Source organism: Pongo abelii, chromosome 13 (genome assembly GCF_028885655.2).
Source record: "Pongo abelii isolate AG06213 chromosome 13, NHGRI_mPonAbe1-v2.0_pri, whole genome shotgun sequence".
In the NCBI taxonomy this organism is placed as follows: domain Eukaryota; kingdom Metazoa; phylum Chordata; class Mammalia; order Primates; family Hominidae; genus Pongo; species Pongo abelii.
Genome location: NC_071998.2, coordinates 101,453,350 through 101,479,138, shown reverse-complemented (window position 1 = coordinate 101,479,138; position 25,789 = coordinate 101,453,350). Strand labels below are relative to the sequence as shown.

Here is a 25,789-nt window from a genome sequence, read left to right as displayed (position 1 = left end):
AAAGAAAAGGAAAAATATTACAAAACTCATCAAAGAGATGGTTTCTTATCATGGACAACAGTAACAAACGGTAGTTGATTGATTAGTAACAAACATCCTCTTAGCACCTCTTCGGACCTCAAATACAGTATTTGGCCCACTGTACTTTGACATCTGTTCAATTGCTTGATTGTCTATCCCTTCCCCCACTAGATTATACGCCACTTGAGGGCAAGGATTTTTTTTTTTATCATCTTTATATCCCCAGTGCTTAGCATAGTGCCGAAATATAGTAGATATTTTTAGTAAATGTCAAATAACTCAATTTAAAATGACAAACTACCTTTCTAATGCCCTAAAATTTTAAGCCACCATTTAAAACATAGAGCTTGCTATATTTATGAAGTATTAATTCTGACATACCACTATTCCTCCTATAAACAATGTTTATACCACCTCCTCAGTGGAGTAAAATATAAATGGCATGTAAAGTATAGACAGGGCTTCCTAACACCAGAGCTTGTCATGAACCCTAAGGCTGGGAAGACCATATGATTTAGCTTCCAAACCAGGACATTTTTGAGAGTAAAAGAGGCACTCTTAATAAGTAAACCAGAGAAATGAGACTGAAAAGTACTGTTAACAGACAAAAGCAGACGTGCAGTCATCACCCTACCGAAAGCCAAAATTGAGCCATTCATGAATGTAGAGAAGGAAATATGTCCTGGAGGCTGAATTTGAAGGCCTTATTGGAGACTCTGAAAGCAGTCTATATAGTGTTTGTTTATAACAAATCAACTTTGATATTTACCCACGTTTCTCCTGCTCATCTATAAACAAGCTCTGCTTTTTTCCAGGTACCTTACTGGTGCAGGTAATGAATGAATTACTCTTGACTCACCCTCCCTTTCATCTGAGGTTACAGCACCATCACTATTTTTGTTCCTTCCTGCTCAGCATCTCTCACATTCTACTCCACACCACTGTCACCAGTCAGTAAAAGACTCTGGATCATGGCCTATGACCTTCTTGTCTCCAAGTCCCTCCAGACTGAACATCATCAATGTACTAATTTGGCATGTCTTTGCCATGTTTAAGAGGCTAAATGGTTCTCTATTTTAGTCTCCACATTCACCCTGAATTCTTCTGACTTCCAAGGTGCTGCATAAGCCAGCTTCAGCACAGCTGAAGCACAACTCACATGTTATCCTACCATCACACACTGTGCCCTGCAGTGACGGTTTTCTCACTACCCCTGCAAGCAGCCTCTTCTCCTCCCCAGTCTCCTTACATTTGCGCATGATATTCCTTTCCTCCACCTATTCTAGCCTCACTAAACCCCCAAGTCCTGCCTAAGTTTCCTCTGATCTCTAAACTTGTTCAATATCACAATAATCTACTTTCTAACATTCCATTTCTATAAATGTTACACAACTAGTTAGAATCATGCAGTTTAAAGCTAATAAATAGATTTGATTTATTTGCATTTCTTTTAACACCTTAGCTCTCTAATAAGAATATGCTCCTAATGACACTGAACTCTATAGCCTTCGTTTTGCCAAATCTTACAGCAGCTACCTCAGCATAGATCCTACTTACACCCCTAAGTACTAAGCATACCATAACCATATAAAACAGGGGCTCCTGCCCTCCAGAATTTCAATCTAGGAAAGGGGAAGAGATGTGGAATGGCCTATAAATAGATAACTAGGACATGTTAACATAGAGGCTAATCAAAATCTATAAAATGGGCTATGACAACAGTGAAAATGGGTAAACTAACCAAATGTTGAAGTTCAGAAAAAGCTACTCAAGCATAGAATCTGAGGAGAAACAAAAGGAGTCACCAGAAGAAAATCGTTGCAGCTAAAGGCATGGACCACAAAATATGCAGGTGTGTTCAGCAAAGGATAACCGAAGCCATAGAGGAAATGCGGGGGAGTGGCTGGAATGAAGCTCTAAAGATGGGCAGCATCAGATCAGGAAACGCATCACATGCCAAGTGCAAGATGCTAAATTATGTGTTGACAGCAACAGAAGCCACTGAAGGATCTTAAGCAGGAAAATCATGTGACTGGATTTTCTTTTAGAAAACTGATTTTGGCAACAGTATGAAAAGTGGAAGAAAGCAAGACTTATAATAGAGAGATTCATTGGGGGGTTGTAAAAGCAGAAGTGGCAAGAATTAATGAAGTCTGGAGAAACAACCACAAAAGAGCAGATTTGAGAGACAGTAAAGAGTAAGAATCAATGCTACTTGGTTACAGATCTATTGTGAGGGATAGAATCCAAGAAGAGTCAAAACTAGTTGGAAAAGTAAAAGCTGTTTCCAGCTTGGGCACTGGAGTAGAAGGTGTTGCCATTTACTGAGATAGAGAAGCCAGGAAAAGCAAGCTTGAGAGTAGAGATAAGGAGTTAAGTATGGACACGCTGCGTCTGAGAGGACTGTGAAACATACAAGCGGAGTGATAGGCAGTTGGATGATAGTTTAGGTTCCCAGAAAATTCATTTAGATGAAGATAGAGATTTATAAGTCATCATTGAAAAATACTCATGGGAGGAAAAAATAACACTGCAGAAGACATGCAACATGAAAAGGTGGCCCTGAATAGAACACTGGGACCACCGATGTGATAGGGAAGGAGGCTTAAGCTTTTAGACAAGGAAGTAAACCTAATGACTAGTTTGTTAGTGCAGTCAGGCACTGCTAATTCAGCATAGTCCTGAAAAGGAGTAACATGTTCTTATATCAGCAAGCAGAAACTATGGGGAGTTGGTTTTCAATTATTGAGTTTTATTTTTGCTTGTTTAATCCTGCTTTGTTTCATAATTTTCTTTCCCATTAGATTGCTAATAAGTGCATTCTGCTGGCCAGCTCTTACTCTTAACAAGAGAGCTCCCCAAGGGGAAAGACATATTTTACTTGTCTTCTCTCTTGTTCTCTCTGGACAAGGACCAGTGCTTATCAAGTGCCTGCTACTTGCTTAGCAGACATTTTCTCCATATTTTATGAATGAATGACTGAGGAAAGGACATTTACTTACAATTCACCAAAAAGGAGTTTTTCATCCAGGAAAGAGCCTGCCTTTCTGTGCTACAGATATTGGAGTGGTTCTTATTTCCAGCTTTCTCCCAACAAACATTTTATTTCCTACAGGGAGTTCTCCTTTCTCTTTGATATGTTACACTTGCTAAAAATTCATTTAGACCTCATACCAGCATCTTCAGGTTTTTTAACAAATAAATTTATGCAGCTGAAGAGTTTGGTTATGAGATTACGGATTTGTGAGAAAGACACTTAGATAGCAAATCTTTCAGTGTCCTCTCAGGGTTTTATCTGTGGCTAACCAGTTTCTGTAATTCTAGTTAAAGCTGACAAAAGCCGTGAACTATGTCTCCTCGCCAGACACAAAGGGATGTTGAATCATCTGTTATTTTAGACAATCCATGTGCCTAATTTATTATCATAAAAGTTGACGTCTGACTTAATCACCCAATCAATCATAGAGTTCAATGCTAACTCCCTCGAGGAATTTACAATCTTGAGCTTCAAGTCAGTGGAAAGAAATGTACAATCTAATTGAACACAAAAAAATTTATAGTTCAAAATATTCAAAGTGTCAGATTGGTTGCATAAATCAAAAAAGATTAGAGAAGACGAAAATCAGTGGACTTGAAGTGATCAGCAAAGGCTTCAATAAGTAGGTAGAACTTAATCTGGGACTTAAATATGAAAATTGACCAGCTTGGAAGGAAAAAGGGAGGTGGTACCACATAAGGATGTGAGGTCAAGCAGAACAGCAGAAATGGATAATGCTAATGGTACATGAAGACCAGCAGTGGCTGCTGCAGGAAGTAGAGGCAAATCTTATCCTACGTGCCTTTATGGATATCACCAGAATTGCTAAGTATTAATTAAATAAATGCACGAGTTTTTTATTCCAGCTGTTTGCCAGTCTCCCTGCTTAAATGGTGGAAAATGTGTAAGACCAAACCGATGTCATTGTCTTTCTTCTTGGACGGGACATAACTGTTCCAGGTAAGATAACCAAAAACTAATGTTCACCTATAACATGAAGACTCTAAAATTCAAGTAAATTGTCGTAAGAGTCAGAAGTTATCTCTGTCTAGTTTGACTGTAAGTATTTTGTATGTGAAAACATCCATTTTGAGACAGGCTCTCTAAATTTGAACAAAAGCCGAAGCTAAGAAATATTAGTTCAGGATTGACAAAACAATATCTCAAAAATAAGCAGTCTTGTGCTCACTTCAGCAGCACATATACTAAATAACTGGAACTTCACAGAGAGGATTAGCATGACCCATGCTAGAGGATGACACACAAATTTGTGAAGCATCCCACATTTTTTGCAATTAAAAAAAATGGGTTATATAAATAAATAAATCATCTTCTTGAACAGAAGATTGCATCCCACAGATGCAAGGATGTAAAATAAATAAACTCAATGTATTTTATTGAAAATGACCCAATAGATGTTTAAGTTCTCATTACAATAAAAATAGTATTGAATTGCTAGGAAACGTTTATTTTAAAGTAAAATATTTTGTTTTGTATTTTAGTGTTTCTATGCGTAGCATTTCATTGACTACAAAAAGATTATGTAAAAATATGTTTTTTTATCGGTATCTCATTTCTGACCAGATAAATATCATAGTTTAAAAATACTATCACAAAAATAAGTCAAAGGGAAAATAGTTAAAAGATCATTTGTACCTTTTTAAACATCAGGAAAATATCAGCCATATTGTGACATACCATAGATAAAATATTTTCAATATTCAAACATTGTCCTCACCAATGTTGCAATGTTGAAATATTATCAGCTATATTTTAAGACTTTCAATATATATCATGGCACTTAGATTTGTATTATGTACACTTACCCCTATCATATAGGACTTTTTAAAAACAAATGGGTATTTCCATATTCATTTTTTAAAGTGGGAAAAATTCAGTTCACTGAAAACAACTTTTATTTTTCATTTCCTGATTTGTTATTTTGATTGGAATGTCAAAGTCAACTTGCAAATATAAAAAAAGCAATTAAAACCTAGCTTAACAACAACAACAAAAAAATCTGTCTAATGCCAGTGAATTTCCTCACATCATCTCAAGTATATGCCATCTCTGCAAAAGGAGAAAAAATAAACTGAACCCTAAACAGCAAATTTGAAATGGACAAATATATTTAGAAGCTGCCAAGATTATACCTTTACCTGAGAGCAGAGTTGAATTTAAGAAAATGAGAGCCAAAAGAGAGGAAATAAAAGAGAAAAAAACAAAACAGTGACTCAAAAAAAGGTATTTAGTACTTTCTTATAATATTAGATTTTATATTTCAACCTTTTCATTTTTCAGATAAAGAAAAGGAAGCCCAGAAAGAGTTTGTGTGATTTAAAAACTGTCCATAGGAGTTGTTTCTTGATTGAGGAAGGGATAATTATTAGCTTGTATTAAAATATTGTACATTAATAAGGAAAACAAGATCTAGATTTTTTACGCAAAAGTTTTATGTAGGCATCCAAGAAAAATAATGGCAAATTAAGCTGAGAGGTGTAGCTCACATTCAAGGGAAGGCTAACTAGCAACCCAGAGGACCAGGCAGGTTCCTCCTCCGTATACTGTAATTCTTGTTAAAACTCTAACTAGTTTAAGCAAAGAAGAGAATTTATTATCACAATAGAGGGACCTCATATGGAACCCAAAGACAGAGGAGTGGTTGAGCATCAGGAGGACCAGACTGGGGACTTGAAAGCCACGTGTACCTCTCCACCTCCCATGTCACCGCCTCTTCCAGGGTCTGCTCCATCCTCTGTCTTGCTACAGAGTGGTTTTCTTCTGTTTGGTTCAAGTGGAAGGGAAGGACAGAATTTCTCTTTTTTTAAAGACAGAGTCTCACTCAGATGCCCAGGCTGGCATGCAGTGTGCAGTCTCGGCTTACTGCAACCTCTGCCTCATGTGTTCAAGCGATTCTGTCTCGGCCTCCTGAGTAGCTGGGGACTACAGGCATATGCCACCACACCCAGCTAATTTTTGTATTTTTAGTAGAGATGAGGTTTCACTACGTTGGCCAGGCTGGTCTCCAACTCCTGACCTCAGGTGATTTACCCACCTTGGCCTCCCAAAATGCTGGGATTACAGGCATGAGCCACCATGCCTGGCCAGGACAAAATTTCTTACAGAATTTTTTACATGTCACCATACAGTATCCGGAGACATAGTACACTGTCCTAGTTTAAAAATCCAGGACTCTGATTGGTCCAGATTGATTCAATGGCCAAGCATGAATCAATGAACTATAATCCTAGGTTGGATTATGTTATACCAACATAAAGGGTAATTTTGGCAAAAAAAACTGGGTAAAAGGGCGGAGAGTCTGGCAATTCCCAGAAAAAAGGAAAGTGGGAGGGGGAAGAATGCTTTTCTGAGAAATAAACAATAAATGTTACCGTATAATTTTTTCCTTCTCTCCCATGAGACTGAATGACTTAAAGTTTGTATGCTGGGCTGAGTGCGATGGCTCACACCTGTAATCCCAGCAATATGGGAAGCCAAGGCAAGCGGATCACTTGGGCCCAGGAGTTCAAGACCAGCCTGGGCAACATAGGAAGATCCCCTCTCTACAAAAAATACCCAGAAAAGTTAGCCAGGCATGGTGGCACATGCCTGTAGTCTCAGCTACTGAGGCGGCTGAGGTGGGAGGATTGCTTGAACCCAGGAGGCGGAGGTTGCAGTGAGCCAAGATTGTGCCACTGCACTCCAGCCTCAGCAACAGAGTAAGATCTTGTTTTAAAAAATATATATATGCCTAGTGCCTTGTACAGGCACAAAAGTCACTGTTCAATAAAGGCTTGTTAACAGATGGAGCAATTTCCTGGCATGAATGTCAGTTGGTAGAGAAATGCCTTGTGGCATCCATTAAATCCCTCAATGTTTAACCTTCTCTACTGATAAATAAGACTGACCTGGCCTTTTCCCCAGATAATTCAGTTGTTCAGAAGGAAATTGTGTTTCCTCTGACCTCTGTGCACATCTTCAGAAAACTGATCCTGAGCAAATATCATAATGAAAAACCATAGATTGTTAATGGACTAAGAGACCTTTAGGTTCATTAGATCCAAACCCCTCATTTTACAGAAGAGAGAATTGTAAGATAGATAGAAAACTAGTGGCAGAATCGAGACTAAAACTCAGGTCTGATGCTTCTCAGATCTTTCCATAAGTTAGCACTTGTTTCCCATGCCTCTTAGTTATCTCAAAGAATGACCCCCATCCGTATAAACGTCACAGATAATGCCCAGGTATCTGGGACTTTCAGTCCTGTTTTCATCAACCCCTAAAGAGATGTTAGCTCTTCAGTTCAATTTTTTTCTTTTAAATCTATTTGGTTGCTTTTTTTTCCCCCCCCCCAGGAAAAGGAGGACTGGGTTTTAACCACTGCACTACCAGCTGGCTCTCCCAAAAGCAGGATCATCTCTCCTTGGTAGTGCCTGGGCATCCTGGAACTTATGCAAAGAAAGTCCAACATGGTGCTGGGTCTTGTTTAGTAAACTTGTTACTTGGGGTTACTTTTTTTTATTTTGTGATATATTTTGTTATTCCTTGTAACATACTTTCTTACATGTTTCCATTTTTAAATATGCCTGTATTTTCTATATAAAATTATATTAAATAGATGCTGCTCTACCCTCACAAAATGTACATATTCTGCTGTCTATTGGGAAAGTTTCTGGTACACATTTTTATTCAGTTACTTAAAATGATTTTTCAATTAAAATATATTTTGCTACTAAATAATATTTTGCTGGATAGTACCATTTTATGAGGTGGCCAAAGGATTCAGAGAGAGGACTCATGATCTTTCATCTATGCCACTGGCACCACATAGGAGACCCCTTACAATAAAGGAGACCCCTTTGTTCTGGTTCCATCTTCTATACAATATGTGTAATAATAAAAGCTTTTTCTTTCATTTAATCAGAGAGTAACTGTTGGACCTGGTACTCTCCACCACATAATTATGTCCTGGTACTTAGGGTAGCCTGGCTAATTCTTTTCTCAACATTTGAAAAGCCATAGGCATTAACTTCATGGATGTGGAGAAACAGCATAATGACCTTGGTTCACAATGAAAGTGCTAGCCTTCTTTCTCGTGGCTGGAATAAGAAATGCAAGAACTGGAAGATTAACAGAGAGCTGATACCCAGACTGGTAATCCCACAACTCACTATTTTGGGAGGAAGGGGAAGACAGGGAAAGAGAAGGAAAAAGGCAAATGGGAAACATTCCCAGAGCTGTGCTCCTGGTCCCACCTGCAAAAAAGAATTGCAGCCACCTAAGAGAAAGCTGAGCTGCCCCTCAGTCCTCAGTGTCACCTACCTCTATCACAATACTTGTACCAAGATGAAGACTTCCCCAGACTTCAGAAAATAAAGGCAAACCCTAGATTTTGTTTTAAAATAGGAAACTCACAATCAACTTGCCTCCATCCTCTGGTAAAACTGCTCCCACACAGGCCTTGGAGTGTGTTGTAGCACTGTGGAGGAATGCAGAAAGGATGAAAGACATCTTGATTCTCTTAGTGGTTCTCGTCACTACCGTAGGCATCCCTCAGCCATTGATTTCTCCTTCTTTCTCTTGACATTCACTTTCTCGACCAGTCTTACATGCTTATGAGTCTACCTTCCAATAAATTTACTCATAGTCCATTAACTTCCAAACCATGTTGATCTTTGTCATTTATAATCATAAAAACATAAAAATACAGCCAAAAAAGCTGGGTGCGATGGCTTGCACCTATAATCCTAGCACTTTGGAAGGCTGAGGTGGGCAGATAGCTTGAGCTCAGTAGTTCGAGACCAGCCTGAGCAACCTGGAGAAACCACATCTCCTCTTTAAAAAAAAAAAAAAAAATTAGCCAGGCATGGTGGTGCATGCCTGTAGTTCCAGCTACTTGGGGAGGCTGAGGCAGGAGGATTGCTTGAACCTGGGAGGTCGAGGCTGCAGTGAGCTGAGATCACACCACTTCACTCCAGCCTGAGTGACAAAGTGAGACCCTATTTCAACAAGAAAATACACCCCCAAATCTGAGTAATCAAAAAAATAGTACCAGAAAAAATTAAGCTAAGAAATCAATTGGAAACAACACTCAGTTCTGAAAGTACCTACCAAATAAGTATACCTTCAAAGTGGAGTTTGTGTTGGGTTACTTTGAATAGGCTGAAAGGTTTATATTTTCACGGTAAGTCAAAGTAGTCCAGGCATATAGAGAATATAAGGAAGTAAAGCACCATACAAGTGAGGTGTGGAAATAATACATATTTAGAAATGTGAGTCACAGAGTAATGATACTAAAAATAGTTGAAGAATATTATTTTTTAATCTTCCATACTATGCAGAGAAGACCAGTGTAGGGAAACAAAAGTTTTAAAAAGAAATTTTAAAATCTTTCATACTAGATGTATCTTCTAGTGAATTTTTGAAGGGGGAGCCATTCACCATGCTATATAAACTATCCCACAAGCTGGAAAAGATGGCAAACATTGAGTAATATTTGCCAAATATTTACCAAATATCACTCTGATGCAAAAACCTAACAAAGACAAAAATGAACTATAAATCAATCATATAATTTAGCTTTCAAACTAGTTTTTGAACAACTAATAATACATGCTATACACTACAGTAGGTGTTTTAAAGAGATTAGGTCTTTGAATCTTCACAACAATTCTACTGAGATATGTATTATTATCTTTATTTTATGGATGAGGAAAGTGAAACTCTGAGAAGTCAAATAACTGATCTAAAAATAAATGGCAAAGCCAAATGAACCCCAAGCCTGATTTACTCTAAAACTCATGAACTTCCTACTCTACTGTTTCTGCATTTTTGGCCTACATCTAACACTAGGTAATATTTAGCAAATTTAATGTTTTAAAACAATACTTGACAGGCAGATGGTATTTTACAATGATACAATATGAAATGCCTTTTCCATATTTATTGCTGTTATCATGCATTTGATAAAATTCAGCACATTCTTAAATTTCTACAAAATTAGTAAGCGTCCAGCATACTGAAGTTTATCTGTTTCAATTATAATCAATCCTGTTAGGAACCACTACATGCCTCACTTTAAAATCAGAAACAAAGCAAAATATTCCCATTCACTTTGAGTATTATTCTTCAGTTCTAGCCAGAGCAATAATATATGAAATAAATAAAGAGTATAGAAATAAGAAAATTGTCACGGTTTCATTTTGGCAGGAGATATAATAATGTGTCTTGTAAGATGAAAACTCAAAGGCATGAAAATCCATTAGAAACACTGAGTCCAGTAAACTGGATGAGAACCAGATAAACATACCAAAAAAGAGAGCTTCCCTGCATATTAATTATAGATAATATAGTAAAAATCTTCTACTCACAATATCAGTAAATATATACATATGGATTATACAAATAAGAAATATATGTAGTCTCGAGGAAGAAAATTAGAAAAATATACCTATAAACATTCATCAATGCTCAGCTCATGGAGAAACATGCCATTTCTTGGATGAGAGAACTGTATGTCCTAAAGATGTGATTTTTTTTCCAAATAAAGTTACAAGCTTCATATAGTTCTAATTATATTTGCCATATTGGGTTTTTGGGGGGATCATGACCAAATTATTTATTCTAATGTTTATTACAAGCAAAAGCAGAATGGAAAATTAAAATATTTTAGGGAAAAATAATGAAAAAGATCTTTTATAAAATTAACATAATAAAAAGCTACAGTAATTAAAATAGTATATGCTGGAACAAGAATCACAAAAGCATCAATGTGATAGTCTCTATATATGAATTCAAATATTTTATTTAAAAACTCATAAGTGGCCAGGCACAGTTGCTCATGCCTGTAATTATAGCACTTTGGGAGGCCAAGATGGGTGAATCACTTGAGGTCAGGAGTTCAAGACCAGCCTGGCCAATATGGTGAAACCCCTTCTCTACTAAAAACACAAAAAATTAGCTGGGCATGGTGGCACATGCCTCTAATCCCAGCTACTTGGGAGGCTCAGACAGGAATATTGCTTGAACCCAGGAGGCGGAGGTTGCAGTGAGCCGCGATCATGCCATTGCACTCCAGCCTGGGTGACAGAGTGAGACTTTGTCTCAAAAACAAACAAAAAAACTCATAAGTGATCAAGAAAGCCTTCCAAAAAAAAAAAATGAAGCCTCAATAGTCAGTGAAATGTTTACCATAAAATATTAGAAAGCAAGAGAGAAAAATATTGAGTGACTGGTATTAGACAATTAGTAAAAATTTGAAAATCTTTTTGTTTGAATTCTTACCACATAAAAATAAATTCAAGGTGGATTGTGAAGTAAATATTGATATGAAAACCATAAAAATTGTCTTTAGAGTTAATTTTCTCAAACATTTGAAGGATTAAAAAACCTAGAAGTTACAGTAAAATCACAGTGGGAATGGTGAGCAGATTTGACAGCATAAGTAAATTGAGAGTTCTGGATGTCATTCAAAAAATCGTAATCAAAATGTTGTCAAATTTCTTACGACAGACCAAGGAATCATGTTATACTACCTTTATCATATAAATGGGAAAAAAATTTAATAAAGCTCAAGAACACAGACAACCCACCAGAGAAATGCAATAAACTCATTTTCGTATGTATGGGAGAAACTATTCCACCTCACAAACACAGCACACAAATTCAAGTAACAGTGGAAACCCTTTTGCTTTTCGGATTAGCAGAGACTTATTTTTAATGTTAATAACTAATGCTAGCAAATGTGGGATGAAATAGAAAATTTTATGCATTGTCAGTGAGAGTGTAAGTTGGCATAATTTTTTGCCTATTTTTTCCAGCTTTATTGAGGTATAATTGACAAAAATTGTATATATTCAAGAATGTACAATGTGATGATTTGATACACGTATACATTGTGAAATGATTAGCATAATCAAATTCATGAACATAATTCATCACCATACATAGTTACCGTTGTTGGAGGAGTTAGATGGTGGTGAGGACACTTAAAATCTATTCTCTTAGCAAATTTTAAGTATACAATACAGTATTGTTAACTATAGTCACCATGCTGTAGATTGGATTCCCAGAACTTGCTCATCTTAAAACGGAAGGTTGGTACCCTTTGACCAACATCTACCCATTTCCCCCACTCCTCCCCTTTCTAGCCCCTGGCAACTACCATTACATTCTCCACTTCTGTGAGTTTGACTATTTTAGATTCCACATATAAGTGAAATCATACAGTGTGTGTCTCTCTGTGTCTGGTTTATTTCATGTAGCATAATATCCTTCGGATTCATTCATGTTATTGCAAATGGCAGGATTTCCTTCCTTTTATGGCTTAATAGTATTCTACTGTATGTGTCTATGTGTGTGTGTATCACATTTTCCTTTTCCATTTTTATATTTGTAAATATGTTTTCATATTCATAAAATCATCTTCATAAAAATTAATTGAAGTAAAAGTCCCACATTAATGTGTATGCATATATAATTTTTCTATTTACCCTAATTAACCTGACAAGCACATTGGCATCTATTCTATAAATGTAAAGATCTTGTCTCTGTTTAGTTTTGTTTAAACACAACTTTAGGAATCTGTAGTGAAGAGTTCAGATCAATATGATTAGTTTAATATAGAAACAGAAGCTGTTACCAAGAGAAAATACTGATAAATTTTGAGCCATTTGCATACACAGGAGGAAAATATTTGCTTGTCAAGGAATTTTAAAAATCAATTATTAAAATTATCAGTACATTTTTACAGCATATCCTTGTACTTTATGGGTTCTCCAGGTAAGAGACATCCAAAGAGGTGGACACACTTATAATATCTCAAGTTTTCCAACCAAGTTACATCAGAATCACTTTTTTATGCTTCCTCAACAACCAACATAGCAGCAGCAACACTCATTTCTTTCAAAAGATCATATTTAATTACTCATGATTTTCTCCTAACTGTGACTTTAGCCAGGGCCGTTCATTTTTTTCCCTAATTATCTTATAAGCCACCGTTCAAGGTGGCCTGGGCCAAAAGTGTAGGTTTGGATGGAACTACAAAGAAATTGAGTAATTTCAAAATAATGAGAAGCAGCCAGTCAGGATGGTTATTATTAAAAAGACAAGAAATAACAGATGGCAAGGATTCAGAGAAAAGGGGACGCTTATATACCAATATAAGCGTCCCCTTTTCTCTGAATCCTTGCCATCTGTTATAGTGAGAATGTAAATAAATGTTATAGTGAGAATGTAAATCAATACAACCTCCACAGAAAACAGTATGGAGATTTCTCAAAGAATTAAAAATAGAACTACCATTCAATCCAGCAATCCTTCTACTAGGTATCTACCCAAAGGGAAACAAATCATTATTTTTAAAAAGACACCTGAGTGAACTCCCATTCACAATTGCTTCAAAGAGAATAAAATACCTAGGAATCCAACTTACAAGGGATGTCAAGGACCTCTTCAAGGAGAACTACAAACCACTGCTCAATGAAATAACAGAGGACACAAACAAATGGAAGAACATTCCATGCTCATGGGTAGGAAGAATCAATATCGTGAAAATGGCCATACTGCCCAAGGTAATTTATAGATTCAATGCCATCCCCATCAAGCTACCAACGACTTTCTTCACAGAATTGGAAAAAACTACTTTAAAGTTCATATGGAACCAAAAAAGAGCCCACATTGCCAAGTCAATCCTAAACCAAAAGAACAAAGCTGGAGGCATCACACTACCTGACTTCAAACTATACTACAAGGCTACAGTAACCAAAACAGCATGCTACTGGTACCAAAACAGAGATATAGATCAATGGAACAGAACAGAGCCCTCAGAAATAACGCTGCATATCTATAACTATCTGATCTTTGACAAACCTGAGAAAAACAAGCAATGGGGAGAGGATTCCCTATTTAATAAATGGTGCTGGGAAGACTGGCTAGCCATATGTAGGAAGCTGAAACTGGACCCCTTTCTTACACCTTATACAAAAATTAATTCAAGATGGATTAAAGACTTAAACGTTAGAACTAAAACCATAAAAACCCTAGAAAAAAACCTAGGCAATACCATTCAGGACCTAGGCATAGGCAAGGACTTCATGTCTAAAACACCAAAAGCAATGGCAGCAAAAGCCAAAATTGACAAATGGGATCTAATTAAACTAAAGAGCTTCTGCACAGCAAAAGAAACTATCATCAGAGTGAACAGGCAACCTACAGAATGGCAGAAAATTTTTGCAATGTACTCATCTGACAAAGGGCTAATATCCAGAATCTACAATGAACTCAAACAAATTTACAAGAAAAAAACAAACAACCCCATCGACAAGTGGGTGAAGGATATGAACAGACACTTCTCAAAAGAAGACATTTATGCAGCCAAAAGACACATGAAAAAATGCTCATCACTGGCCATCAGAGAAATGCAAATCAAAACCACAATGAGATACCATCTCATACCAGTTAGAATGGTGATTATTAAAAACTCAGGACACAACAGGTGCTGGAGAGGATGTGGAGAACTAGGAACACTATTACGCTGTTGATGGGACTGTAAACTAGTTCAACCATTGTGGAAGTCAGTGTGGCAATTCCTCAGGGATCTAGAACCAGAAATACCATTTGACCCAGAAATCCCATTACTGGGTATATACCCAAAGGATTATAAATCATGCTGCTATAAAGACACGTGTACACATATGTTTATTGCAGCACTATTCACAATAGCAAAGACTTGGAACCAACCCAAATGTCCAACAATGATAGACTGGATTAAGAAAATGTGGCACGTATACACCATGGAATACTATGCAGCCATAAAAATGATGAGTTCAAGTCCTTTGTAGGGACATGGATGAAGTTGGAAACCATCATTCTCAGCAAACTATAGCAAGGACAAAAAAACAAACACCACATGTTCTCACTCATAGGTGGGAATTGAACAATGAGAACACATGGACACAGGAAGGGGAACATCACACACCGGGGCCTGTTGTGGGGTGGGGGGAGGGGGGAGGAATAGCATTAGGAGATATACCTAATGTTAAATCACTAGTTAATGGGTGCAGCACACCAACATGGCACATGTACACATATGTAACTTACCTGCACATTATGCATATGTACCCTAAAACAAAGTAAAATAAAAAAATAAAAAATAAAAATAAAAAGACACCTGCACGCATATATTTATTGTAGCACTATTCACATTAGCAAAGATATGGAATCAACCTAAGTGTTCATCAGCAAATGATTGGATAAAGAAAATGTAAAATGGAATACTATTCAGCCTTATAAAAGAATGAAATTATGTCTTTTGCAGCAACATGGATGAAACTAGGGGGCATTATCTTAGTTAAAACAACCGAGACACAGAAAGTCAAATACCACATTTTCTCACTTATAAGTGGGAGCTAAATAATGTGCACCCATGGACATAGAATGTGGACTGACAGACGAGGGAGATTCGGGAGGGCAGTGGGAGGGGGCTGGATGATGATAAATCACTTAATGGGTATAGTGTATGTTATTCAGGTAATGCACACCCTAAAATCCCTGAGCTCCACCACTACATATAATCTATGCATATTACAAAATTATACTTGTACTCTATAAATTTATACAAATCAAAAAAAAAAGAGCAAACATATTGCACTGCAGCTACATGTTCCCAGCTGCAAGAATCAGCAGGCAAAGCCACTTAAAATACATGCTCCTGGGTGCAACATTTCTGGGCTCTTAAGTTTTGTGAAGCAAGACAACCGACTTTAAAAAGACACACAAGACCGGGAGCAGTGGCTCACGCCTGTAATCCCAGCACTTGGGGAGGCCGAGGTGGGCGGATCACGAGATCAGGAGATCGAGACCACAGAGAAACCCCGTCTCAAAGAAAAATACAAAAAATTGGCCGGGTGCGGTGGCGGGCGCCTGTAGTCCCAGCTACTCAGGAGGCTGAGGCAGGAGAATGGTGTGAACCCGGGAGGCAGAGCTTGCAGTGAGCCGAGATCGCGCCACTGCACTCCAGCCTGGGCGGGCGACAGAGCGAGACTCCCTCTCAAAAAAAAAAAAAAAAAAAAAAAAGACACACAAAGATATAGGCTGTCTAGGTGTTTGTAAGAGTTACAATACAAACTGCTGTCTCTCTGGAGGAACTGCTGATCACACCCACTCCTTGCAGACATCATTTTCAAGTGAGTTCACTCCACCCTCCTAAGTCCTGACCTGTCTAATTACAGTGCCGAATCCTCACCCTTCTGAATCATGCACATTCCACCTTTCATTATGTCCCCCTGGATCTTTTTACTTTCCCAGCAGTGGTCAAGCTAGTTTATGTTTCTGTAAGTTAAAGTGTATCCTATCAGCAAGGACAATAAAGAGAAAACTGACAAACTAGAAAAACCTGCAAGAATGGATTAAGGTAAAGACCACAAAAAAGTAGCAAACCTACCCACATGCATTTCTCAATCATACCACATTCTTCACAAGAGCGATGACTGAGAATGTATGGATCATATGTTCAAATGGGGAAATACTTCCAAAATCTTTACTACATACCTTATAGTTTGCATTCTGCTTTGTAATTTAAAATGTATTTTCTCTTACACTACCTCATAAATTGTGGGAACTAAAAACTATGTGGATGCCTAACATGTAACAATGGCTGAATAAATGTCAGTGTCCCTTTCTCTGCTCAACCCTTCTTCGATCTGTCTCAGTGAATTCTGCAAAGCTTCCTCTTCTTTCCATTTAAGAAACCTGAGGCACAGAAATGCAATGACCTGGAAATTACAGCCTAACACCTGAGACCCAAGGCTGGGGCTCAGAGCAGTCAGTCATAACACCCTTTCCAGACAATGAACCTTAGCTAGGCCATGTCCCTGGCATTTTCAACACCACGTAAGCTTTATAACTATGGTGGTTTATTATTACAGTCTATGTTTCTGGTGTTTGAAAAAAAAAAAAAAAAGTGTTCCTAATCACAAAGTAGTGTTGGTTTATGTGAGAATTCCACCAAATAACTTTAGGCTATGTTTAAAAGACAGCCCAAAATGTTCCATAAGTCATAATTGCAACATTGACAAGACCTCATGATGAACAGCTTTCAGTTCTCTGAATACACCACGTTCTCTTCTTGAGGCCTTTGCACAAGTTATCTCCTTTACCACTGCCACTTCCCTTTATTCCCAGTTCTCACCTAACCTTACCATCATACTCACTATCCCCCACCCTATTTTTTCTACCATTTGTTCTTGAGTTCTCAGATGCTGTTGACTTTGCCCTAAACCTCCCATCCCCACTCCAAGTCCAACTTTTATAGGGTGCTGGGAGAATGCACTCTGCTCTTTCCCATTCCAGGGTTCCTTTGAGCCAACAACGCCAATGAGTAGAACCAAGAAGTATTAGTCTGTTCTCACATTGCTATAAAGAACTACCTGAGGCTGGGAAAGATGGCTCATGCTTGTAATCCTAGCACTTTGGCAGCCCAACACAGGAGGATCACGAGGTCAGGAGTTCGAGACCAGCCTAACCAAGATGATGAAACCCCATCTCTACTAAAAATACAAAATTAGCCAGGCGTGGAGGCACGTGCCTGTAATCTCAGCTACTCGGGATGCTGAGGCAGGAGAATCGCTTGAACCTGGGAGGCAGAGGTTGCAGTGAGCTGAGATTGCATCACTGCACTCCAGCCTGGGCAACAGAGTGAGACTCCATCTCCAAAAAATAAAACAAAATAAAAGAACTACCTAAGACTGGGTAATTTACAAAGAAAAGAGGCTTAATTGGCTTTCAGTTCTGTAGGCTGTACAGGAAGCATGGCTGAGGCGGCCCGGGGAAATTTACAATCATGGCAGAAGGCAAAGGGGAAGCAGGCCCATCTTACATAACTGGAGAAGGAGGAAGAGAGAGAAGGGGGAGGTGCTACACACTTAAACAACCAAATCTCATGAGAACTCACTCACTAGCACAAGAACAGCAAGTGGGAAGCTTGCCTCCATGATCTAGTTACCTCCCACCAGGCCCCTTCTCCAACACTGGGGATTACAATTTGACGTGAGATTTGGGTGGTGACACAAATCCAAACCATATCAGAAGCCAGTGTGGACATCCAACTATAGAATGAATATACTGTGTGTGTGTGAGAGAGAAACATTGAGATCCAAAAGAAGTGTGACAGATCAGATATATCCAGAAGCACTCTTAAACCCAAACACACACATACACACACACTTGCCACAAACACTTTGTCCCTATCAGAATAGTTTGACTTTGGTGTTAAGCCACTACCCAGCTTGCTTTACTTGAACCTTGAGTAGGTCCAAAAATACAGAAATAAAACCCAGAAACCTCTCAATATGGTGCAAGATGATGCTCATGTTAATAGAATAGATTATTGGGTGCTAAGGTGTCTCCAGGAAGAGTGAAAGGTCCAACAGCTGTGGTTGATTCTTCACTCTACACAGGCTGCCGAGATCATCAAACTTTGATAACCTCACGTGGTAGAACTAGGGAGGCAACAGGAAGACACACCCACTCATTTGTATTCTTGATCTCATGGAAATCACCATTCTAATATTTTGCTAGTTTGGTAGTAAACTAAAGGAAAAGCCAATCTATACAAGTCAGAGTCTTCCTTCTCCCTAGTTTAAGAAGCAGCACCAATCTTTGTGGTCTGGTCCAGCTGAACTAGTTTAGCATCACAAACCATACCCACCTCCAAGGTGAAGCTAACTAGACCACAGGTAGTTGTTCTTCAGATTTATTTTATGCTTTATATTTTAAGACAGTTGAACACAGTTCTTATAATTTACAGTTCCTATAAGACAACCAAGGTATAAAAGTGCCCAAAGGAGGAATGAGAATGAGACATTGAACTCTACAGAAACCTATTGTTATTTCTTGTTCCCATCCTCTTGTACTAAAAAAATTGCAAATCATTCTGAATAGTTCCATCTGGTTTATTGCCTCATTTCACCTTCTGATATATGGCACACCTGAACTCACCAACTTGTTTCCTTTCCTTCCTGCTGCCTTTCCCTCCTCCTGTATAGTAAACCTTTTTTCTCATCTCTCCCCGACCAATAGTTGCCCTTCCACAATGGTTCTAGGATTAGCCCATGGCAGACATTTATCATTTGCCTGTCTCTCTTCCTCCTTGAAGAGAAGCATTATATTTTTTCACCAATGTATACTTGGTAATGCTTGACATGTAGTAAACGCTCAATAAATGCTGAGGAAAGAATGAAATAATAGAGCCTGATGGGAGAAGAAAAGCTTTTAAACAATTTCAAAAAGCATTTAGGAGGCCAGGTGTGGTGGTTCACGCCTATAATCTCAACACTTTGGGAGGCCGAGGCAGGCAGATCACTTGAGGTCAGGAGTTTGAGAACAGCCTGTCCAACATGGTGAAACCCCATCTCTACCAAAAATACAAAATTATCCCGGCATGGTGGCAGGCGCCTGTAATCCCAGCTACTTGGGAGGCTAAGGCAGGAGAATGGTTTGAACCCGGCAAGTGGAGGTTGCAGTGAGCCGAGACCGCTCCATTAAACTCCAGCCTGGGCAACAAGAGCAAAAGTCTGTCTAAAAAAAAAATATATATATATATATATATATTTAGGGAAGGTCCCAGGAATACAGTGTCATAAAAAACAATACAATATTTTACATGTTTCTGTACATGTACATATACACATATATATACATTTTTTCACAGAGGAAAACAACTTAAGTTTTCAATTCTGTTTTCATCATTTGCCTTTCTAAAGTCAAAGACAGAAAAACACTGAAAGATAAAATCAGCACAGTTACCTTGAAGACTGGGTTGGTTCAGAGGGCGACTGAGAAAAGTTTAGCACATACGACATCCCAATGAGTTTTTGGAAAGCATTCAGTAATGACAAATGACGTTGATCAAAGAAAAAGCATGAATCAGAATTCAAGAGTTACTTGCTCAGCCTTCCTGAGCAAAATGACCATCTTACCCCTCAATTTGTGAATTTTTACCATGCACTTCCTCAACAGGACTCACCTGGGCACATGCTGGTTCATCTCTATCATTGCCAGGTGTTTGTTTTAAAATCTACTGTGGGTCTTTAATCTTAAAAATAAAGTTATACTGCATGTGCTGTTTATAAAAACTATTCATTTTATTTATATTTCCTAACAGCCTAAATTGCTCATCAGAAAGGTTCTGCGTTTTTGCAAATATGGCCTAAATAGTTCTGAGAGGAAGAACTATCTACTTCTAGTCAACACAAAAGAAGTAAAAGTTTTTCCATTAAATCACATTTATTAATCAGGAAAAACTGAACAAAGACTGGGTATTAGATGAATATTTGGAATTATTGTTAATGCCTTTGGTTGGAATAATTTTGATTATTTTTTAAGATCTTGTATATTAGATAACTATACTGAAGTATTTACTAGTGAGATTATGTAAATGCTTGGATTTGCTTTCAAATCCCCCCAAAAGAAAACAGTGTATAAGGAGACGGGGAAGGTGAATATAGCTAAAGCAAGCGCAGCAAAATATTGATAATAGCTGAGTAGGTAGTAGATGGGAGTTCAGCATATGCTCCTCTCTACTTTTGTGTATGCTGGAAACTTTCTACAACCAAAAAATTTGTTTAAACCACATTTACTGACTATGAGGTAATGAGCCTTGTGTCGATATTCATGAATCTTGGAGTAAATACATTGACTATTCAGTCCACAAATATGCAAACGCATGGTATCTAGGAAACCCATGGTCTGCAATTATAGAATATTAAGATGAATCCCTTCTTAAAAAGACAATGTAGCTGGCTTGCTCTTCTTTTTTTTTTTTTTTTTTTTGAGACAGAGTCTCACTCTGTTGCCTAGTCTGAAGTGCAATGGCGTGATCTCAGCTCACTGCAACCACTGCCTTCCAGGTTCAAATGATTCTCCTGCCTCAGCCTCCTGAGTAGCTGGGATTACAGGCATGTGCCATCACGCCTGGCCAATTTTTGTATTTTTAGTAGAGATGGAGTTTCACCATGTTGACCAGGCTGGTCTCAAACTCCTGACCTCAAGTGATCCACCCGCCTCGGCCTACCAAAGTGCTGGAATTACAGGTGTGAGCCACCGTGCCCGGCCTCAGTGCTTTTATTAATATGTAAGATCCCTGAATTTAGTTGCTTTATCCTTCAGGCTCTGCATCACTTTACACACATCTCTATCAAAGCACTTTTTTCTTTATATCATGGCTAGTTTACGTGTCTGAATTGCTTTGATAGCAACCAAAGTGCTCGGATTACAAAGTGCCTTGGCCTCCCAAAGTGCTGGGATTACAGGTGTGAGCCACCGTGCCCGGCCTCAGGGCTTTTATTAATATGTAAGATTCCTGAACTTAGTTGCTTTATCCTTCAGGCTCTGCATCACTTTACACACATCTCTATCAAAGAAAAGCACTTTTTTCTTTATATCATGGCTAGTTTACGTGTCTGAATTGCTTTGATAGCAAGGTTTATTTCTCATGGATGGGTGCAGTGATTAAAAGCACAAGCTCTGGAATTTGACTGCCCATATCCACACCCTGGTCCTTCCCTTTACTAGCCATGTGATTTGGATGCCTCTTTCCTCATCTGCGTAATGGAAGCAATAATAGGGCCCACTCTTACTGATGTTTCTGTAAGGATTAAGAGGTCTCACAAACAATAAGTACACACACAAACTTATGACTTTTATGCTTTAGTGTCCTTAAAAGAAAGGCCAGTATTGAGAGATGTACTCTATCAAGCCCTTGGAACTGAACTTGAAGAATACTCTTGTCCTTGCCCTGCTGTGCTGTGCTATCAATTCGCCAAGACAATCTGTTTTCCTATAACTGACCCACCTGGTGTCCCTGCTGTCAACACAATACCAGTGACTCTCCCAGTGGAATTTTACAGGCTTGGTGTTCAGGATTCTGACTCAGGTATTAAAATAAAGGCTTGGGGATTAACAAACTCTTGGCAGAGTCAGCTCACTGTATTCTCAGAGCAGTGTCTAGGTAGCAGTTAGACTTAAACATAAATCACAAAATTCAACAGAGTTAAGCTATTTAACATGTTTTATTCATCCAATATAAATATAATATGTATTTTACATATCTTAACATCTCTGAAATGGGAATGCATCTTGCAATAGCATTGCATAGTATGATTGGCAATTTAATGATTTATCTTACAAACATGATATCTTAGGTTCAACAAGAACTGATAAGATTAAATCTTCGCTGGGCGCAATGGTTCATGCCTGGTGACCCAGCACTTTGGGAGGCCAAGGCAGGTGGATCACCTGAGGTCAGGAGTTCGAGACAAGTCTGGCCAACATAGTGAAACCCTGTCTCTACTAAAAATACAAAAAATTAGCTGGGCATGGTGGCGGGTGACTGTAATCCCAGCTACTCAGGAGGCTGAGGCAGGAGAATCACTTGAACCCGGGAGGTGGAGGTGCAGTGAGCTAAGATTGTGCCATTGCACTCCAGCCTCAGCAACGAGAGTGAAACTCTGTCTCAAAATAAAAATAAGAAAAAAAGAAAAAAATATTAAATCTTCAGAATGTGGCATTGTATCAATATAATATTTGGCATATGGAAACCTACAGGCTTAGGCAAATTACTGGCCAAAGACTCAGAGGTTTTTTTCTCTACCCAGAAATAGAGGTATTTTCCAGGTCTGTGAAAAGCCTTATGGTGTTTTTCTCTAGGGCTATGTTCTCAAAGCCCTGCTGTTTCTAACAAAAAAATGATCATCAAGATAAAAAAATAACATATGAGCTCCTTGAAAACCTGAGCCTTGATTTGAGAAAGGCTCTTTCCTAAGTGTCATTGTTTTGGTTTGTATGAGTCATTGTAGAATGCCACTCTAGATCTTAACAAGTCCTCTCCAACCCCCACCCCATTGGTTTCCCTAATAGCTGAGCAGAGAATATAAAAAGGAGGAGTTGGCTAGATCCAGCTTCTTCCCTGCTAAGACGCCTCTTATAATAGAGTCTTTCCCTTTCATACATTTAAACTTCCTTCTCCACCCAATATCGGCCTTGTCATCAAGCTCCCTGGTGATTCACATCCACAGGCACTGGAGGCCTGTCTTTTTTGGCAGCAATATCTAAGCTACACCCTACACCCTTACTTTGCCTTCCTATTGCTGATATGATAATTTCTCCTGTTTTTCCTGGTATGATGACCTTCAGCTTCACATGCTCTCCCAGGAAATGTGTCCTTCCCCAAAGCAGCTTCAGCAGAGTAAGAATCTTAACTAGCCAGTATCCTTGACAGCAAAAGCCTCTGCAGTGTTGTAACCAGAGGAGGAAAAGGCATTAGTAAAGTCCTTAAGATCCTTAAGGAACAGGGCCTCTCTTGATTTTCACATTTTACAAATGAGGCTCAGAGAGTGAGGGACTTACCCAGAGTGACACCATCACTTCTAAAAGAGTGAAGAACAGAACCTTGGCCATCACCTCCAGCCCTTCCTTCAGGAGGATGTGCTTCTTCCCTCAGTTTAGATTCTCCCCAATCACAGTCTCAAAAACAGCAGATAAATTGCAATCCTGGACAGCTATCATGCTCTTTGTAATCTTTCCGGATTATAATAAAAGGGTATGAGAATGCACTGGACATCACTGTCTTAATACAAAAAGTGGTGGCTCTATAAGTGTAGCAGTGTGCTTGGAAGTGAAGCTTGAAGGTACATGTGCATATGACTTTATTTAAGATTAAGAAAGAATCAGTTGTCCGCATTGAAGCATGGAGGGTATGTGGAAAGGGGAACAGCATGACCCAACCTATGTCCTTGGCATCCTCACTCAACCAGGCAATAGGTTCCTCATCTTTGACCCCTTGGATGCCTTCCCCATTTGGGGATCTTCCCTGACTAGGTCCCTTTATCATCCATTCTTTATGGTAAAATTATGACATTGACTTGGGGATGAACTCTCCTTTCCCATGCTAGCAAACATCTTGGCTGCATTCTCTTTTAAACAAAAACACATGGGAACACACACACACACAATCCCAAAAAGTTTCAATAGTTTTGTCTCAAATAAAGGCAAGAAACCAAAACTTAACAGGCTTAGTAATAGTTGGAAGTAAAAAGAATCTGGCATTTGCCCCTCTTATTCCAACTTAGTCCTCTTGCTCTCCAGAAAAGTAGGAGGCCTCCCTGCCCAGACGCTCATGATGTTCCCTCATAGATGTTCCCTAAAATCAAGGAGAGAGACCCAGTCCAAGTCCCCCCTTCTCTCCTCTTCCCATTTTCCTTTCAACATTTCTTTTTTTTTTTTTTTTTTTTTTTTTTTTGAGACGGAGTCTCACACTGTTGCCCAGGCTGGAGTGCAGTGGTGTGATCTCAGCTCACTGCGAGCTCTGCCTCCCGGGTTCACGCCATTCTCCTGCCTCAGCCTCCCGAGTACCTGGGACTACAGGTGCCCGCCACCACGCTCGGCTAATTTTTTGTATTTTTAGTAGAGACGGGGTTTCACCGTGTTAGCCAGGATGGTCTCGATCTCCCGACCTCGTGATCCGCCCGTCTTGGCCTCCCAAAGTGCTGGGATTACAGGCGTGAGCCACCGTGCCCGGCCTCAACATTTCTTTTCCTCCAGAAGTCTCCACCTCTCTTCAGCTCTGGATCCTTAACATGAGACATCTCTGCAACCTATGTTGTGAAGTGACTTTCGACACGTGTTGTCACTGTCCTTCCCTGCCAGGAATCCATGTCCCTGCAGTTGTCCTGTGCTCAACACACTGGCTTATGACATGCTACTAAGGAAACAGAAGCCCTTTTCCCACCCACTCATTGTTGCGGCAGTGTAGCACGATGATCACCAAGGATCACAGCTCACATTCCCAACATCTTATGAGGAGTGTGTGTGGGGAGGGTGTGGTAGCTTACACCTGGAATCCCAGCACTTTTGGAGGCTGAGATGGGAGGATCATTTGAGCCCAGGAGTTCAAGACCAGCCTAGGCAACATAATGAGCCCCCCATCTCTGCAAGTAATAAATAATTTTTTTAAAAAACTAGCCGGGAATGGTGGCATGCACCTGTTGTCACAGCGACTCAGGAGGCTGTGTTGGGGGGATTGCTCAAGCCCAGGCAGTCGAGGCTGCAGTAAGCCATGATCATGCCACTGCACTCCAGCCTGGGCAACAGAGCGAGACCCCATCTCAAAAAAACAAAAAGTGGTAATTTAATCTCCTCCGCATGTCTACATTGGCTTTACTCCTTGTTTTTTCTCTTGGGGGAGGAGAATGGAGGGCAGAAAGAAAGGAAAGCAACTAGGGAAGTGATAGAGGGAAAGGAGTGCAAAAGATTTTGATCAAGCACCAAACTGTTTCCAAGTGACAGGGCTGGGTGATTAAGCACCAACTACAGGACCAAGAACTGCCCCCACAAGGTGTTTGTGTTCCAGAATTCATATTAGGCAACCCAGGAATCACAGGCCCTGTGCCTTTCCCATGTCCTGTAGCACATGTAGTACACTCTGGTAGAATTCTCGATTACAGCAACTGTCCCAAGGAGCATCAAAAAGTAACAGTGGTAAAAGTCTAGAAAGTCACAAGCGATTGAGCTACATACCTGATCATCAAAGAGCTTCTAGAAAAATGGACTCGCATACACTAAAATCTACCTCTTCTATGACCCAAACACTTCTTTTACTTGTTAACATCACATGTGAAAAAGTGTGGATTGAGACCCCCCCACAAACACACCAAAAAAAAGAGAGAAGGTAGCCTA

The 25,789-nt window shown here is 39.1% G+C and overlaps 1 protein-coding gene, 1 long non-coding RNA gene and 1 other non-coding gene across 15 annotated transcripts in view; 2 read left to right on the top strand and 1 right to left on the bottom strand.

The window, feature by feature from the left end:
* The window catches only part of SVEP1 (sushi, von Willebrand factor type A, EGF and pentraxin domain containing 1), a 202,477-nt gene extending 194,779 nt beyond the window's left edge, over positions 1 to 7,698 (top strand). For 2 of the 6 annotated variants that reach the window (XM_054520420.2, XM_063714347.1), the window contains 2 exons: positions 3,925 to 4,018; positions 5,093 to 7,379. In XM_054520420.2, the coding sequence (XP_054376395.2) occupies positions 3,925 to 4,018; positions 5,093 to 5,174 (176 nt within the window). In that variant the 3' untranslated portion in view covers positions 5,175 to 7,379. Of the gene's footprint in view, positions 1 to 836; positions 2,550 to 3,924; positions 4,019 to 5,092; positions 7,380 to 7,413 lie in introns of those variants that run through there. The other 4 variants (XR_008509939.2, XM_009244733.4, XM_024252043.3 and 1 more) reach the window with 4 other exon arrangements.
* LOC112134913 (uncharacterized) overlaps positions 1 to 25,789 on the bottom strand; it is a 151,675-nt gene that overhangs the window by 30,977 nt on the left and 94,909 nt on the right. The gene's annotated exons all lie outside the window — the stretch shown is intronic.
* LOC112135106 (U6 spliceosomal RNA) lies at positions 4,240 to 4,348 on the top strand. The gene has a single exon (XR_002916404.1). It is a non-coding gene; the product is annotated as a U6 spliceosomal RNA (small nuclear RNA).